Raw genomic sequence first — 18,776 nt, forward strand, 5'->3', positions numbered from 1 at the left:
TCTTTATCTGGTTTTGCTACTGGGATAATGCTGGCCTCACAGAATTTGGATGTTTTCCATCCTTTTCTATTTTTTGAAATAGTTTCAGAAGACTAGGTATTAAATCTTCTTTAAATGTTTGTTAGAATTTGCCTATGAAGCCATCTGGTCCTAGATTTCTGTTTGTTGGCAATTTTTTGATTACTAACTCAGTTTCTTTGCTAATTATCAGTCTGTTCAAATTTTCTATTTCTTCTTGTTCAGTTTTGGTAATTTATACATTTCTAGAAATGTATCCATTTCTTCTAGGTCATTCAGTTTTTTGACATATAATTCTTATAATATTCTAATTATTTGCATTTCTGGGGTGTTGGTTGTTGTTTCTCCTCTCTTGTGATTTTATTATGTGAGTCTTTTCTCCTTCCTTCTTGATCTGGCTAGAGGTTTATCAATTTTATGATTCTTTAACCAGTTCCTTTGGTTACAGTTCCTTTGATCTGTCCTTTGACATTTTACTTTCTATTTCATTTGTTTCTGCTCTAATCTTTACTATTTCTTTCCTTATGCTAGTTTTAGGTTTTGTTTATTCTTCTTTTTCTAGCTTCTTCAGGTACAAGGTTAGGTTAGGTTGTTTATTTGAGACCGTTCTTGCTTTTTTTTTTTTTTAAGATTTTATTTATTTGACACACAGAGAGAGATCACAAGCAGGCAGGGAGGCAAGCAGAGAACCTGATACGGGCCTCGATCCCAGGACACTGAGATCATAACCTGAGCTGAAGGCAGAGGCTTAATCCACTGAGCCACCCAGGTACCCCCACATTTCTTGCTGCTTGAGGTGGGCCTATATTTCTATAAAATTCCCTCTTGGAACAACTTTTACTGTATCCCATAGGTTCTGAACTGTGGTGTTTTCATTTTTATTTGTTTTCATGTGTTTTTAAATTGTTTATTGTTTATTTTATTTCCTGGCTTTTTATTAGCACATTATTTAACCTCCATGTATTTGTGGTCTTTCTGGATTTTTTTTCTTGTGTTTGAAATCTAATATCATAACCCTGGTGTCAGAAAACATATACAGCATGTCTTCCATCTTGAACTTGTTGAGGTTTGATTTGTGGGTTAATATGTTATCTATTCTAGCAAATGTTCCATGTGCACTTGAAAATAATGTGTATTCTGCTGCTTTAGGATGGAATGTTCTGAATATATCTGTTAAATCCACCTGTTTCAGTGCGTCATTTAAAGCCATTGCATTGTTTTCTTCTTGATTTTGTTTAGATAATTTGTACTGTGATGTAAGTGGGGTGTTAAAGTCTCCTACTATTATATTATCAATTAGTTCCTTTATGTGTATTATTAGCTATTTTATGTATTTGGGTGCTCCCGTATTGGGTGTGTAAATATTTACAACTGTCGCATCATCTGTTGGATTGTCCTGTTACAATTATATAGTGTCCTTCTTTGTCTCTTGTTACAATCTTTGTTTTGAAGTCTATTTGGTCTATTATAAGTATTGCTACTCCAGTTTTCTTTTGAAATCTATTTACATGATAGATGTTTCTCCAACCCCTCACTTTTAATCTGCAGGTGTCCTTAAGATTGAAATGAGTCTTTTGTAAGCAGCATATAGATGGGTATTGTTTCTTAGCCACTGTCTTTGATTTGAGAATTTAGTGCATTTACTTTCAAAGTAATTACTGATAGATATGTATTTACTGTTGTTTTATTATGTGTTTTGTGGTTGTTAATATTTTTTCTGATCCTTTTTTCTTTCTCTCTTTCACAGGTTACTTATTTTCTTAGTGATATATTTGTATCTCTTTCTCTTTATTCTTTGCATGTTTATTAGTGGGTTTTGATGTATAATTATCATTAGGTTTGTATATAATCTCTTCTGCATATAGCAATCTATTTATAAAGTTGATGGTCGTTTAGGTTTGAACTCATCTTTACTCCACTCTGCAATTTAGGTTTATGTTTTTATACTTTACGTACTTTTATTCTGTGAGTTCCATGATTGATTTTTTACAGAAGTATCTATGTTATTTATTTATTTACATTTAGTATTTATTATAAATAAATATATCATAAATTATAGAAATAAATAAATATATTATAAAATATATAAATAAATATATTTAGTATTTATTTAAGGTTTATGTTTTTAATACTTTAGGTACTTTTATTCTGTGAGTTCCAGGACTGATTTTTTACAGAGTATTTATTTTTATTGCTTTTGTGTGCCCTACCTTTATACTGTCACTTTATGTCTCCCCCTTTCACTCAGAGTCCCCTTTAATATTTCTTGCATGGCTGAATGGAAATAGAGTGTATTATGGATGTATAAGGAAAATAAGACAGTCAGAGAAAGACAAATACCATATGACTTCACTCATATGTGGAATCTTGGAAACAAAGCAGATGACCATAAGGAAAGGGACAAAAAAATAAAGTAAGATAAAAACAGAGAGGGAGGTAAACCATAAGAGATTCTATAGTTAAGAGAACAAACTGAGGTTTGCTGGAGGAGAGTTTGGTGGAGGGGATGGGCTAAATGCGTGATGGGTATTAAAGAGCATTTGTTGGGATGAGCAGTGGGTATTATATGTTAGTGATGAATCACTAAATTCTACTCCTGAAACCAATACTACACTATATGAACAATCTTAAAATAAAATAAAATAAAATAAAATAAAATAAAATAAAATAAAATAAAATAAAATAAAATAAAATATTTCTTGCATAGCTGATTCACTGGTCACAAGCTCTTTTAGTTTTCATCTGTCTGGGAAACTCTCTATCTCTCCTTCTATTCTGTATGATAGCCTTGCTGGATAGAGTATTCTTGGCTGCAGATTTTTCCCATTTAGCACTTCAAATGTTAGGTCATTCCCTTCTGGCTTTTACAGTTTCTCCTGAAAAATTCCCTGCTAGCCCAATGTGTTTTCCTTTATAGCTACTGTCTTCTTTTGACTTGCTGCTTTTAGAATTTTTTTTATCACTGTATTTTGCCAATTTGATTACAATATGTTTTGGTGCGGATCTGCTTTTGTTGATTTTGATGAGAGTTCTCTGTGCCTCCTGGATCTGGAGTTGTTTCCCCTCCCTAAATGAAGGAAGTTTTCAGCTATTATTTCTTCAAATAAATTTCCTGCTCCTTTTTGTCTCTTTTTCCAGGACTCTTATAATACAAATGCTGTTGCAAATGGACTCACTGAGTACCCTAAGTCTATTTTCAAAAAATGTTGCATAATTCTTTTTTTCTCTTGTGGTTGGCTAACTTTTCATTACTCCATCTTCTAAGTTACTAATTTGTTCCTCTGCTTCTTCCATTGTGCTGTTTTTTGAATCAAGTGTGATTCTTATTTCATTTATTAAGCTTTTTATTTATTTTGCATTATTCCTTATCTCTGTGTTAAGGGTCTCACACATCTTCCACACTTTCCTCAAGTCTGGTGAGTAGCTTATGATCATTACTTCAAATTTTCTATCAGGCATGTTATTTATATCTATTCCACTTAGATCCCTGGCTGTGGCCTTGTCCTTTCTTTTATTTGGGATAAATTTCTCTGTCTTCTGATTTTGCTTAAATCTCTGTGGCTGTTTCTATGTGTTATGAAAGTCACCTGTATCTCCTTTTCTTGAAGGTAATGGCCTTATGAAGAAGAGATCCTGTAGTGCCTTGCTAGGTAGTGTCCCCTGTTGCTTAGACCCTAGCGCTTCTGGAAATGTCTCTAATATCTGTTGCTTTTGCTCTGATTTTGTGTCCTGATGGCTTTTCTTTGAGGTCAGTTGTCTGTGGAGTCTCTCTTTGACTGTTGTGGGCAGTGTTTATTCTCTGGCCTAAATGCGGCATCGTTTAACTAGGTGTGTTCTGGTCTGCTTGTGAAATGAGACCTATAACCACTGTCACTAGAACCAAGGCTCCACAAAACTCCCACATCGGGAGATGTGAGGTGAGTAGGGGCTTGGACCTGTCTTCTGGGGTAAGGGGTGACATGCTAGGACTGAGGCAAGACTGGGAGGGGCTGTTCTACCACAGCATGAGGGTGGGGCTTGGTGTAAGCAAGTTAGGGAGTCAAGTATTGCTGTGCTGGTTCTCCCAGGTAGCCCTGTGCTTACAGTGAAGGGAGGGAAATAATGCCTGCCAGTTCCTTTTTCCTGGATGGGTCTCTGTGAATCCTCTCTCTCTGGGATGAGCTCCAGGAGATGAGCAAATCACCTCCCCACTGTATGCCCCAGGTGCCCTTCAGATTGCTATTTCGACACTACAAGTCTGTAGGCTGTTTGCTTGCTTTCTGCCCAAGAGCAGTCCCAAAGCCCTCTGAGCTTTCCCAGAGCCATACATGCTGACCTTTAAAACTCTAGGCTTTAAGTCTCACTGTTTCCAAGAACTCACAAAATTTGGGACCTCTTACTTTCCAAGCTAATTACTATGGGGATTCATTTTCCCTGTGAGCTCTCCTGTGTGCTTGTCTGCCTCTAGCTCTTCTCCATGATCACAGCTCCATCCCTACCATAGCAGCCACACTCCATTTCTCTTCCAAAGCCTGTATCTGTACTTCTTACCTTCTTTGATGTGGCCTCTACTCTATGTTTAGCCGTGAGGTTTGTTCTGCTAGTATTCAGATGGATTTCTGGAGCATTTAGGATAATTTGATAGTTATCTAGCTATATTCATGGGATGAGGCAAGCCTAGTGTCATTCTCCTCTGCCACCAACTCCTCTGGCCTGCTTTTCTACATAAACCATTCTAGTCACTGAAAATTTTTCCAGTCTCATATGCACATATATATACTATTTTCTATTCATTTTTAAAAGCTTAAAAATGTAATACATGTATATACTTTTTATAATAAGAAGTTACTAAAAGGATATAATTAATATAACAATACCTTGATTTACTCTGATTCTTGCTGCCCAGAAGTAATCTCTCTTAACTCTTCGTTTTTTTGTATTTTCAGAATGACCTACTGACTTTTACCTATGGACCTCTGGAAAACAGTACTTCTCTTTCTCTCTCTTTTTTTTCACTCACACATACCAACAGCTGACTCACTCTCCCTCTCCCCTCTTGCACCCAAATCCTTCCTCTAAAATTATATCACAATCACAATTTAACATTATATCAATTGCTTAAGTTACTATGACTATGTAGATATAATTTACCCCTGAGCTATGCATGCACTCTGTTTCATTTGCTTTTGGTCTTCTCTGGAGTTATTCCTCATTTTGTTCTTGTTTACTTCATTTTCAAAAGCCAATCTCTAATTCATTGCCACATTTTCCAAAAGAACCATGACTCTCCATATGGTCTAACAGTTCACATATTCTCTCAATGACACTGTTGGAAGCATCCTTGGAATCCTCTGTTCTCCCACTCTAATCTAAACTGCCTGGTTTCTATCTTCTGCATAGCTGATTTCCTAGGGCTTCCCTTTATCATCATCCCGAGGCTTCCCTCTGTCTCTCTGCTATTAGATTTCCTGTTTACTGGATACCAAGCTTCCTTTTCTTTAAGTAACTAAGAAAAAATACATGGGTGAGGAGAAAGTTCTGCCCATTGTGAAATGTATGTACTTTTCACTTAATTTTGCTCTTTTCAGTGTGGGAATCTCACTACTAGCCTCATCTGACATGATTTCCAAACTTCAAAGTTTGGATGAGGAGCACTTGGCTCTACAAAGTAGGGAGGGCACTGAGAATGTTTAGTTACTAATTTAGAATCTTTAAAGAGATGTTTTTGTTTTGACCTAGTGCCCTTAGATGTAATCAGTGTTTCTAATTCTTAGACCTTTCTTGTGTTCTATGGGGAAAATCAGTCATCTTTCCTTGGCTTCCTTGTCTGCAAGCACCTGGGTTTCAGCTTTCTCAGGGGTGGTAAATAGTTAACAAGTCTGTAAACTTTCCATCTTTCAATTTTTTTTTTTTTTATATATTGAGGGCATCAGGTCTCATCCTATGTCCTTCAATATCTATGAGTTCTACTGTCTTTTTAGTGAGATTTTACATATCCATGGAGAGAAAAGCATATTGTTACCTTTAATTTTAAGAATTATGCTTTTGGAGTATATAAATACCACTTAGTCCAGAGTCTTAAGAGGTCACAGCAAGGAGTTAATGAAACATACAAAAATCCCCTCAAAATACTGCCCAATCATAATTAAAGTATTCTGGAGAGACTTTTCGATTTTATCTATTCTTTAAAAAGTGCTCTGGGGAATACTATCATAAATGAGTGCACTGCTGGTACTTTAGCAGTCCTTCTTTTTTTTTTTTTTTTTTTTAAAGATTTTATTTATTTATTTGACAGAGAGAAATCACAAGTAGATGGATAGGCAGGCAGAGAGAGAGAGAGAGAGGGAAGCAGGCTCCCTGCCGAGCAGAGAGCCCGATGCGGGACTCGATCCCAGGACCCTGAGATCATGACCTGAGCCGAAGGCAGGGGCTTAACCCACTGAGCCACCCAGGCGCCCCTTTAGCAGTCCTTCTAAGTGACAGTAAAGAGCTTTTTCTCTCAAAGCACTCTCCTATATCTGTCTGTCTATTCAGTCTACTCAATTAACTAGACCCCAACCCTCCTAGTTTACCACACTGGGAAATCTTATAAGAAAACTTAAATAAAAAAGCCCAATGGGAAGGAGTTCCCTTGTCACAGGCTGCCAGAACCTCCAGAATCTAGAGAAGGTCCTACTGCTTGCTATAAATACCTTGGCATGATCCAGTGGATTTTTCAGTTATAGAGCTGAAGCTGACCCCACTTAAATTGCAGCTGGATGCAAGGCGATTATTGTGTCTGGAATAACTATATAATCTTTTTTTTTTTTTTTTTAAGATTTTATTTATGTATCTGAGAGAGAGAGAAAGAGAAAACTAGCAGGGGGAGCAGCAGCCAGAGGCACAGGGAGAGGGAGAAGTAGGCTCCTGATGAGCAAGGAGCCCAATGTAGGGCTCGATCCCAGGATGTTGGGATCATGACCTGGGCTGAAGGCAGATGATAAACAGACTGAGGCACCCAGGCACCCCATGGAACAGCTATATAATCTTCTTTGATTTGCCAGAATCAAACAAGAACTTGGCTTACCAGATTTGAATCTGGTAATAATGAGTAAGTATATTAATGTCTCTAGTGCCTTGGGTATCATTCTGCCTTCTAACACTTAACTGCAGGCTACAACCAGTATTATGAGTCAGGCCATAAAAATTGAGTCTCAGCCAGTACTTTCTTAAAAATTTTGACACGAAACACTCCCAGTAATCTACCTAGAAAAACAAATTCCACAAAGATCAAATGATCTATAAGACAAATAACAATCAAATGTTGTACTATCGAATGTCAAAGATTGGATTTTAAAAAGCAATGAAAAGTGATCCGATTGAAGGATAAGATAATGCTCCAAAATCTTAGTTAAAATCAAATATAAAAGAGAAACTCCCATGATAAAAGGCTGAGGAAGAGCCACCCTGCCCCGATTCTCATGATTTCTGCATCACCATGAATGAGTAAATAAAAACATTCTCCAAAAATCTCCTATTAGTCCCTAAACTGAATACAATCCTGAATTATAAACCAGGCAGTCAGTCATGATCTAACAACAGGATACAATAAAGGAAAGGCATCATCCTGGAAAATCAGGACATCTGGTCACCAAGCATATTCCCACACAAGAGCTCCCAGATGGTTAAATTCAGGTTATCATGATGGTACTAATCTCCCTCAAGCTTCAACAAAGACTCTTAAAAATGCGGGGATTCTTTTTTCTCCTGAATTCTCATCTTAATATTTCATATTTTTTTCCCCTTTTCTTTGATTCTGACAAGGGTATTATACTAGCTTGCCAAGAATGATGGCATGGGCCAGCAATTTCTTTACAATGTTCAAATACTGCATGGAAGCTCTGAAACACCAGCATAGAGCAACATCACTGGAAGAATGTGTTCAAAGAGAAAGGCATGGGGAAGCAGATCAAGAACACAGTATGACACTGGGAGTTATTTTAGAGACACTCAAGCCAAGAACAACCCTACTGGCACTTTAATCAAGTGAAAATAGATAAATGATGAAGATCTGCTTTTAATTATATTCAAGGGTCAAAAAGGGTCATTTCTTCAGGAGCACAGTTTGCTCAACATCTCAAAATCTGTATAATCTAAGGGGGGAAAAATGTATTAATTTACATGAAATTACTGGCAGGATCTGAGAAATTCAGAAACAAGCATGTGGTGGTTCTGCAGGGTGGTTACGGCCTGAAGGAGAATTAAAAGAAACCCAAACCCAACAATGAAAACCAGTATCACTTTGCTAACTTTATAATTTAAAAATAAATCCAGGGGCGCCTGGGTGGCTCAGTGGGTAAAGCCGCTGCCTTCGGCTCAGGTCATGATCTCAGGGTCCTGGGATCGAGTCCCGCACTGGGCTCTCTGCTCGGCAGGGAGCCTGCTTCCTCCTCTCTCTCTCTCTGCCTCTCTGCCTACTTGTGATCTCTCTCTCTGTCAAATAAATAAATAAATAAATCTTTAAAAATAAATCCAAAGGTAGTACAAGCTTCTGTTTTTGACACAAGGTTGACTAAAGTCTTAAGGAAGTTAAACAGTTACTGATAATAATGTAACACTCTGCAGAAATACTTTCCAGAAGGATCCAAGAGCCCTCCTTTGGGTAAAGACCATATTAAAACATCAAAATTTGTTAGTCTGGCAGAATCACACCTGAGGGAAAAGTATAACTTCTTGGAACACAAGAAGTGACTCCAGTGGGAAGACAGTAGAGCCAATGTAAGAAAAACAGAGTTTTGGAGATAAAATTATTTTTATCTTTACACTATCACATTTGCTTTGTGAAAGACACTTCCTCCCTAATTCTCTCATGTACCAGGGTAATAAGATGTGCAGAGAGATGTTTTTGAAAATCTACTGTCCTTCTGAAAGGATTTCCAGTCAGGATGAATTTACAAGATTAAAAAATGTTCTGCTTCAATTTAAGAAAAAAATATATACAAATAGACATTTGCAGGAATTTTTCCAAAATTATGACTAAGGATTTTTCCCATAATATACGAGATACACCTTTTTGTATATGCATATATATAAAGAATCCATTTGACCAGAATCTCCTTCCCAGGCTCTAGCCTTAATCTAAAGGGATTCAGTTAAGAATAACAACAATCTGCAAATCTCTCAGGAAAAACCTTAGGTTGCAGTGGTATTGTAATGGCATCTTTAAGGTTCCTTTGTGTATAGATTTGATTCACAGAAGGGCAAATGAGTAACATTTACTTAACAATGCTAAAGAAATAACAAGCAAGCTTATGCAGGATACTAAGAAGAGAGTTGATGGGGCCTTTCACGGATAGCTGCAACATGTTTTACAAAAGAATGAATTAGGCATTTCATTTCCCTTTAACATGTTTGTGTTAACATCTCCTAGCACAGGAAGAGTTTTATTCCAAATACATATAAAACTCAACTTCCCTGAATCTAGCTCAGTCTTTAGATTCCTTTTACAGAGGAAATAACCCCCACCAACCCCCGCAAGATTTCTAAAATTAACATTGCTCAGAACAAAGCTATCATTCTATCAACCCCTGCATTTTATGGATGAATCCCAGGAAGAAGTGACTGTCTAGGCACATACTGCTAATTATAGGGAGCAAAACCCAGGGTAGGCCACCAGGAATCAGCACCCTGGCGCAGAGAGCAAACAGCAAACTTTTTTCATTTTGTACTACCTACCCAAAGTAACAATTTCCCTCTGAAATGTCAGTGCTGGAGAAATTGATTTCTTTACCACATTATTAAATAATAGGTTTAAACAATTTGCTTGAATCCATATAATAATCAACTAGAAAAATGTTGGCTTATCTTAGCCTCTTACTAGTCCTCAAAAAAAAGGCCTCAAAGGTTCAACCATGCTGGTTATATTCACCCACAACACCATGAAACAAAAGCATCAGTTGAGATCTTCCTGATCTGTAATAAATAATGTAGTCTGACAAGAGATAAAGAAGGAAATGAATTATATTATCAACATGAACTTTTACAGATTTATTTTTTAAACCTATAATTGACTTACTCAAGTTAAAAACTAAGGAATACTGAAATAATTTATATCTGAGGTTTAACTAAATCCATGGGAGACATATGGAAATTCTAGGCAGTACTGAGGCCTAATCAACATTTCTTATACTACACACACCAAAATTTGGAGTATTTGTATTTTAACAAATTAATTCCAAAATGTTACTTCTGTCAAAGGCAGAGCAATCAGCTGGGCCTGACAGCAGGAAAGTCTGCACTGCCCCCTCATGGCCAGGAGCCTCAGTGGTAACTCTTCCAATAACAGAGCCTTTAACTGATAAATAGCTTAAGTCAAAGTAAGAATTAGTACATTTGAACAGTGAATGTGTTCTCCACAAAATGCATATTCTTCTAAAACATATTGACATATGTCCCACCATTTTATCTGCTTCAGAAATTGATATTAACAATGTTATCTAGAAAAGGACAAAGCCACATTCCATCTAGAGGTCTAAAGAATATAACTTAAAATACCTTAAAGGAAAAAGAAAAAAAAAAAAAGGACCATACAGAAAATGGAGTCTTAAAGAAAATAACATATAGACTGCACTTTGGTAGTTCAAATAACATTCTTTAAACTATGTCAAAATGAACCACAAAGGATTAGAAAATACAATTTTCTTAATTTAAAATTATTAGATCAAAGGAAGCTTTTAAGATATTTTGCTAAAATCAAAGGCAACAGTACCTAATCCCTTCAGAAGTCCTTTAATACCTGCTTCGAATGAAGAACAAGTATGAATAAACTAGTTAAAAAGTTAGGACAACAGATGAATAAAATTTAAACCATTATGTTTTCAATAAACAATAAAACAGAAGTTAGAAACATGAAAATGAAAGCGTTCAAGGAATACAAATCATGTTATAACTCCAACTCTTTGACAAAGGACAATTAATGCACCTATTCTAGGAAGAACAAGAGTTCCAGAGAGACAAAATTAAATCTCAAGCATATATCACAAGCACCTTACCTTTTTGGAGGGGATGAAGGGAGGAATTTTTTACTAATCATTGGATTAGATACCTCTCATTTTGGATAAAGAGTCAGATAATTAAAAAGTGTTATTTACATGATTAGTGGGAAGAAACATTAAGTGCTAAAAAAGTACTGCTGGTGAATAAGAATTCTGCTTATTAATCCCTGGAATAAAATGTATACACTATGGATAGAAATATGTGTTGATACATATTTATGCATCTATAATGTAATTCAGTCCCCTATATTTAGGGTACAAGTGTTATTAAGCTAACTTCATTTAGGGAACAAAAATGGCAAGTGAAAGATTAAGTTCAATCTATATAATTTTGTATTCTAATGATTTTCTGTGAGCTCCTTCTGGTGTTCAATTTTAAAAGACTACATAATCCTACAAAAATATCTCTTGTGAGATATTGGGGACTTGGATACATTCTTAAAATACACACTCCGGAACTCAGAGATCACATATGCTTAAAAATATATAATTTTAAAAATTTGACTATAATTTCCAGAGCACCATATCATGGCCTATTGATTACAATTCTACCAGGGGTCTTTTATACTGTCCACTCCTTGTAATGTTTGTGATATTAAAAAAAATGCTTGGCTTTCTCTTGTATAGATGCAACATCAAATAAGATAACCTATACTGTGTAACAAACAGAAAATAGTACAAATCTTTTCATTTCACATCTATGCTAAATTCCAACCTTAATTACAGTATAAAACCATAATTCTGGTTGTATTATTCAGGACCGGTGGTATATGATGATGATCTGTTTATTTCCCAAAGTCTTTGACAGCATAGTGTAGGTAAAATCCATGTTAAAACAAAACCTAAAAATGCTTCTTAGCTCTCCTAATAGAAGCCAATTTTAGAGCCATGTTGAGAATTACATACATGCTTGCATACATTTAGTATTTAACAATATAATAAGCCATCCTGGTCTATCACAGCAGGGAGACAGTAGTCAGCACACTACAGGAGGTCTCATGGCAATTTCAATAGAGACCAATACATCACCATCCAGGTCACAGTGACAGGACTGTGAAGATGACATGTGAACAGGACATGTGAAGACACATGTTTCTCCCCAAAGCTACAGCTTTTAAGAAAAACTACTGAAGGGGAAAGAGCTACATCTGAGGACATTCTAGCTAGGAAATCTGCTAATGATGGAAGGGGTTAGATCCCACTGTGTCATAATCTAAGGGGGTGGATAGAAAGCAAACATGTTCCTTAAAGTGACATTAAGGTATTTTGCCCCCTCCATCCCCACCCCTGCCATACTTTTAAGGGAACCTGTTACTGCCAAAGTCTTTCCACAGTGTAAATGCCATAGAAGGGAAGGTGAAAGGTGGGAGGGTGAGAGCCTAATGTCACTCTCATTGAGTCTGGATGTGTAACTTGTGAGAAGACAGAAAGGACACTGAGATCTACCTCCTGAAGCTTTTTCTGTGCATTATCAAACCTCTGAAATCTCCACCATAATCATCTACATCTCCAGCCTTAAGAGTTCTGTGATCCTATGATTCTATTATTCCATTTTTAAACCTGTGGAGTGGGAGTGTTTCTGAGTACCCTGCTCACACAGATGGTGGTGGGAAGAATCTCAAGAATATGTTGCATGTAGTAAAATGCCCATTTCACTACGTAATCACTCCCTTCACATTTCATATGAACAGAGATAATATTATCCTACAGATGTCGCAAAAAGACAAGTGATTAATGGCAGCACAGCCAGCACACATATGTATAAGAAACATGAAAGAAGATAATCTTCCCAATTACATATACCTGAGACTATTGACTCTGTACAAGGCAAGAATGTAGCTAAATAAGACCAGGTCACTGTTGCACAGCAGTTTCATCTATTGTGGGCACAGCAGGGGTGGAGAGGCAAGAGAACTAACCGAATGATAAAATCATACACAATGCCTCTGTATTCCTGATGTTCTAAAAATACACTGCACTGACAAATCATTTGTCAAAGCAACCTTTCTGAGACTAAAAACAAGATCAATGTGCCAACCAACATTTTTCCACAACCATCTCATTCTGAACATTGCCTCACCCTTCTCTTCCATAAACGGGCTCTTTATAAAACTGACCCATGCCACAGCAATCTTTATATCTGGAGTTCAGATACCATCCCTTTCATCGGATCTCACCTGATTATCTTAGAGCCATTTTATATATCTTACCTTCTCATTCTGTCACTGCACGTTAGACACTGGCAAAGACTGTATCAAATTTTTAATACAGTTTAATATAGTATTTCTTTACCTTGGTATCCTTAGCAGAAAACTCTGAGGAGTTAGAAATTTTCATAGACTTTGACCGGTGGGACTGCCGCCGGATAGAATCCTCCCGGGAGTATTTCACGGAACCTGAGGTCCTCACCCGCACCTTGCTGGTACTCTGAACACTATTCACTCCAATCATTTTGCAGGTTGACAGGGGAAGAGGTTTGGAGAAATAAAAAGGCACTTTCCAACCACTGAAAGATTCTAATGCTGAAGGAGCTCTGTCGGGTTGTGCCTGAGCAGCTCAGAGAGCCGAGATCCGCGTTAGCTTAAGAAACACCAGGCTGCCTCCCCCAGCATCTTCAACTACCCTGTTTGCAGCGAGCCTGATTGTTCCAGGCACGGCTCACGTCACTGGCTGGGAAGAGGAAAAAAATGCAATCCCACCCCTGCTACTCGTCTCTCTTTTACACACACACACACACACACACACTCCCTCCTTCTTCCTCTCCCTCTCTCTCTCTCTCTCCATATTCACACACTGGAACAAATGGCAATTGGCCAGGCAAGCTATTCATTAACATTCCAAATAGCAACACCATTTCTCTTGTGATATTGTGCAGCAAGCTCATTAATGTCAACAACAAAATAGAGGTACCACAAATAAAAGTCTCAAGTAATCTGTGAGGCACCATGTGGGGTGGGAACAGATAAATCTCCAAAGGGTGGGGGGGGGAGGATGGAAATCAAAAGGCTCATCAATTACAGGCCAGTAAAAAGGATGGCAGCCACAAAGGCATCTCCAAAGATCATTTATTTTCCTCTCTTTCCTGTTCCAGGTCACACATTGTTTAACAGTAATTTAAACTGAATTGCCTTCAGATGAATTAAATGTTTAAAATCACCTTAGTACTTAGTTAGTACTCAGAACTTAGTCAGATATTTTGACAGGAATTGTGTCAGGTTGTATGAAAAATTCAGAATAAAAAAGAGATTATGCTACCTTCCTTTCATGCTAAAAAGTTAAAAAAAAAAATTGGCCAGTTAGCACATGCTGATTTTGCGTATGGCCTAGAGTAAGACCAATAAAACCAATTCCAATCAATAAAAAGCAATAAGATTTTCCAAGAGCTGTAAATGATATCAGTGAACAAGAACACATGCAACCTTTTGAGTTTGAATTACAAACTGGAGATTATTAAAAGACCAGATAGTTTTAGTTCCTGACATACAAAGTCAGTTTTAAGTATAATACTCCTGATTGCAATGCCTCATTTATCTGGCATCTCAGGGGTGGAGAGTATCTGGCATCTCAGGGGTGGAGAGAGGGTCAGCCAGATAACTTCTAGATAAAGTAGTTTAGCGTTAATACAAAAAACAAAATTTTAAAATAGTTTATAAAATGATAATCTAGGAAGAGAGTGGTGCCTCAACTGATCTAATCCTCAAGTCAGAATTTTTCCTTGATGACTCAGGATTACAAATTTTATACAGTATATAGCAAAATACTGATGTGCCTGAGAACTGCTTAAGAAGGTGTTCAGGCAGGGTGGCTCAGTGGGTTAAATCTCTGCCTTCGGCTCAGGTCATGATCCTGGGGTCCTGGGATTGAGCCCTGCATCAGGCTCTCTGCTTGGCAGGGAGCATGCTTGCCTTCCTCTCTCTCTGCCTGCCTCTCTCTGCCTGCCTCTTGGCTACTTGTGATCTCTCTCTGTCAAATAAATAAATAAAAATCTTTAAAAAAAAAAAAAAAGAAGGTGTTCAGGCTGTTTTGTTTTGTTCATTGTCAAGTGATATTTGGACTTGGGGCTTTATTTCACCCTTAGGTCAGAGGCTTCCTCCCAGCCTCCTGGAGACTTCTTTACTTTCCACCTCTTATCCCTGAAGTATTTGATACTTCAACTATTATAAATGGAAAGAGAAATTAATTTTTGATAGACTATTGTCTAAAATAATAATAGATGAGAGCAATTAATAAGAATTAATTGATTTTAGAGTTTATAACATCATTTTGGCTACTTTGTGGTAAAATTTCCTCTCTTCCTAGGTAATTTGAAGCTATTGCGTAACTGTTCTTTAAAGCAAAATTAAAGAGAAAAAAAAAAAGTAGTGACTTTACATGTTCCAAAGGCATAAAAAGAAGTGTTATAGTATTATGATAAAGTTAACCATTTAAATATACACAATTCAAATTTAAGTATGATGATTATACAGGCAAATTTTTTCACTTAACACAAGTAAGCCTGAGGTAGAAGAACCCATGAAGGAACTACTAGCAGGGGAAAGGTAAAAATTCATAAAGTACTGTGTAAAAGACAGAGCCCCCACCTCAGCATGGTTAGAAATACAAAGCACTAATTTAAAAGAAACAGGTTTTTTGGATATTTGCTGGTCACCATAAATAAGGAGTTAGAATATGTCACCTGATGAACTGAATTTCCTTTTCTCCACCAAAAAGGTTCCATAAAAGAATGAAAACCATGTGCTAGTACGTATAGAAATGGACTCTGATACATAACTTGATTTCTTTTTAGCAGAAATATTCTATCTTTACCCACAGACTGCCCAACTGACACTACTACTCCTATAATGTCATTATATAAGTAATTTTCATCTGTTTACCACCTTATACTTTGTAGAAGCAACATTCGTTACCTCATTTTGATTCTCAACTTGACAATTTTGTGAAGTGGGTTGAAGTGACACTACAATCCCTATTACTTTACATACAGATGAGCGAGGTCAGTTCAGGAAGCTAGCACAGAGCCAGCATTCAAATCCTCACTTTAAACCATACCACTAATCACACTGTCTTCCACAAACTATGGCTGTTTACATCGGCTGTTTCCTTTATAAACCTAGTAAATCTTTCTGCAAGTTAGAGAAAGAAAAATCTCCTCCTGTGCCTCCCTTATATTTTCTGTTCGAAGCCTGTATCTGGACAGAGTGAACAGAACCACTGCAACACTTCTAGTACTCTAAGAATTAACAACAGACAATGCCTATAACATATCTGAGCACATCCACCAAGAGATACGTGGAGAAGCTGGCAGGATCCCTAGCATTCAGGATCAGTGGTGTGGCCTCATCCTATTGACCTAAACTTAATTCTCACCACTTCCCAATACCACTCTTTCCTTCAGTCAGCCCTGTCTCTCCATTCCACTGTAATACAGTGGACTGTAGCTTTCATTCAACCCATATATAAAACACAAGCTCAGCTCCTTACTGTAGCTCTCCTGAATTACTTCCTATTTGCTGTCCTCCCACCTGAAACTCTGCTGCTCTACCCTGATCCTCTACAGAGCTGGCTTCTTCTCATCATTCAGAGTTCAGCTCAGGTGCTACTTGTTCCCAGAGAATTTCTCTGTCACTTTCCTAAAAGAGCCCCTACTCTCCACCCCCATTCATTCTGTATCATAACTGCTATCTTCCTGATTTTTATGGTGCTCACTGCTATCTGAAGTCATCTGCCCCTCAGAGCTTACCACAGTGCTGGTAGAGAGCAGGAGCTCAATGACTATTTGTTAAATAACTGAACTCCTTAATATATAGTAAGCTTCCCTTCTCTACTGCATTTCATATTGTTAAACTTTCAAAGAAAATTCACATTTTTTTTCTGAAAAATGAATACAGTTAATACACACTTAATTTCTTTCCTAATGGTACAAAAGAGTATGCAGTGAAATTTAAGTTCCCTCCCACACCAGTTTCCCAGTCCTCTGCCCAGAAAAAAGCACTACTGACAGCTTCCCATGCATCCTTCCAGAGATCATCCATCCATATACACTATATGTGTGAGTGTGTGTATCTTGTTTCCTTTTCTATCTTATGGGCATGATATATATTCTTTTTGTTTCCTGCTTTTTTCTCTTTTCAAGATCTTTCTACATCAGCACAAAGCTACCTCACTCTTGTTAACAGCTGCATAGTATTCCAGTGTGGTGAAATATCATATGTTATCAGGGTCTTATTATTGGACATTTAGTTTACAGTCTTTGCTACCATAAATCAAGATGCAGTGAATGTGCCTGTCATATTCCACATCTTAAATAGTATTTAAACAATATAATTTTCCAACTGTTTTCTGAACAAGTCTTATTTTCCTTTTCCTACATTTATTTCATATCTCTCACAGTCGTCATGTTAGGTATTTGTGGGGTCACAAGTAGATTCAGTATGAATCACTTCAAAGACTTAACAGAACATCCTGTGCTGCCGCATCCTGCTCTGAGTGGGCTTGACTGTCCTTAGACTTCAGCCAGCCCATGCACAGAGAGCCTGCTTGCTATAATATAAAGGCAGGCCTCCTGGAGAGCAGCAGCTATTTAGAAGTTCAAAATAACTTTCCATAAAAGCTTTCACAGAAAATAAAGGTGACTTTCATATGAAACAGAAATTGTAAGGGAAATTTAATTATGCAAATTAGTTAACTAAAAGTCTGCAAATTGATACTTCACCCTCTGATGCTTTCTCTGACTTAGGATACTATTTAGTACATAAACCCTAAAAGGCTGCTAAAAAAGTGTCCCAATTAAAGGTTAGCAGGAAAACTCTCTAAGCCTTCCCACAGGCAGAGTCCCAGAGAAACTAATCCAATTTAATATTTTGTTCATGTGTGCCTACCAGGTGCTGGGGATATATAAACACAACATCAGCATGAGTCCCCTAACTTTAGGCAGCTCACAGTCAGTTGTGGGTAAGGGTTAGAAAAAACAGGAAATTCTTTTACCATCTTTATAATGGTGAATACCTTCGAAAGATCAATGAACTGAAGACTGTAGACCCCAAATGAGATAGAGAAGACCAATGGTATCCAGGCAGATGCTTCTTTCCCTTCTAAGAAAATGTCATGGAAACCACAAGCAGAGAAAGGTAAAGACTGAGTGATGAGCTCTGGAGAGAAGCCAAAGTGGTAATGAATTCTAAATACCAACTGCCCAAGGGCTGGCTCAGTGGGTTAAGCCTCTGCCTTCAGCTCAGGTCATGATCTCAGGGTCCTGGGATCAAGCCCCGCATCCAGGCTCTCTGCTCAGCAGGGAGCCTGCTTCCTCCTCTCTCTCTGCCTGTCTCTTTGCCTACTTGTGATCTCTCTCTCTGTCAAATAAATAAATGAAATCTTAAAAAAAAATTAAAATAAATAAATAAATACCAACTGCCCAGAGGTACAATTAACAACATGATAGACAGAGGGCTAGGAGAGGGGAGAGATGGCAAGAGGAAACCAGCTCACTTTATTTTCAGAACAGAATGGTGGATGTAACATTCACTAATATAAAAAGATCTCATGGCTTTCCCTAGGTTCTTTAGAACACAGGGTTTTGTATAATAGAGAGTAAAGTGACAGAATGCTGATCTGGGAGTCGAGGTCAGGTGCTCACTGAGACTCTCTGGCCATGATTGTCACGTGGCCCCACATCTTCAATATCGGTGCTAGTGCTATTGTCATAAAGGTGCTAATGAGTGGTTTTCTTCTAGGCCATTTTGGATTTAA

The 18,776-nt window shown here is 37.3% G+C and overlaps 1 protein-coding gene across 14 annotated transcripts in view; it reads right to left on the reverse strand.

Moving 5' to 3' along the window:
- PSD3 (pleckstrin and Sec7 domain containing 3) overlaps positions 1-18,776 on the reverse strand; it is a 733,176-nt gene that overhangs the window by 228,533 nt on the left and 485,867 nt on the right. Inside the window, exon 1 of one of the 14 annotated variants that reach the window (XM_082715141.1) lies at positions 13,323-13,722. The exons of the other annotated variants lie outside the window; for them this stretch is intronic. Within the exon in view, the coding sequence (XP_082571267.1) occupies positions 13,323-13,481 (159 nt within the window). The 5' untranslated portion in view covers positions 13,482-13,722. Of the gene's footprint in view, positions 1-13,322; positions 13,723-18,776 lie in introns of those variants that run through there. 14 annotated transcript variants of the gene reach the window in all.

This window comes from Mustela nivalis (genome assembly GCF_964662115.1).
Source record: "Mustela nivalis genome assembly, chromosome: 20".
Lineage (NCBI taxonomy): Eukaryota > Metazoa > Chordata > Mammalia > Carnivora > Mustelidae > Mustela > Mustela nivalis.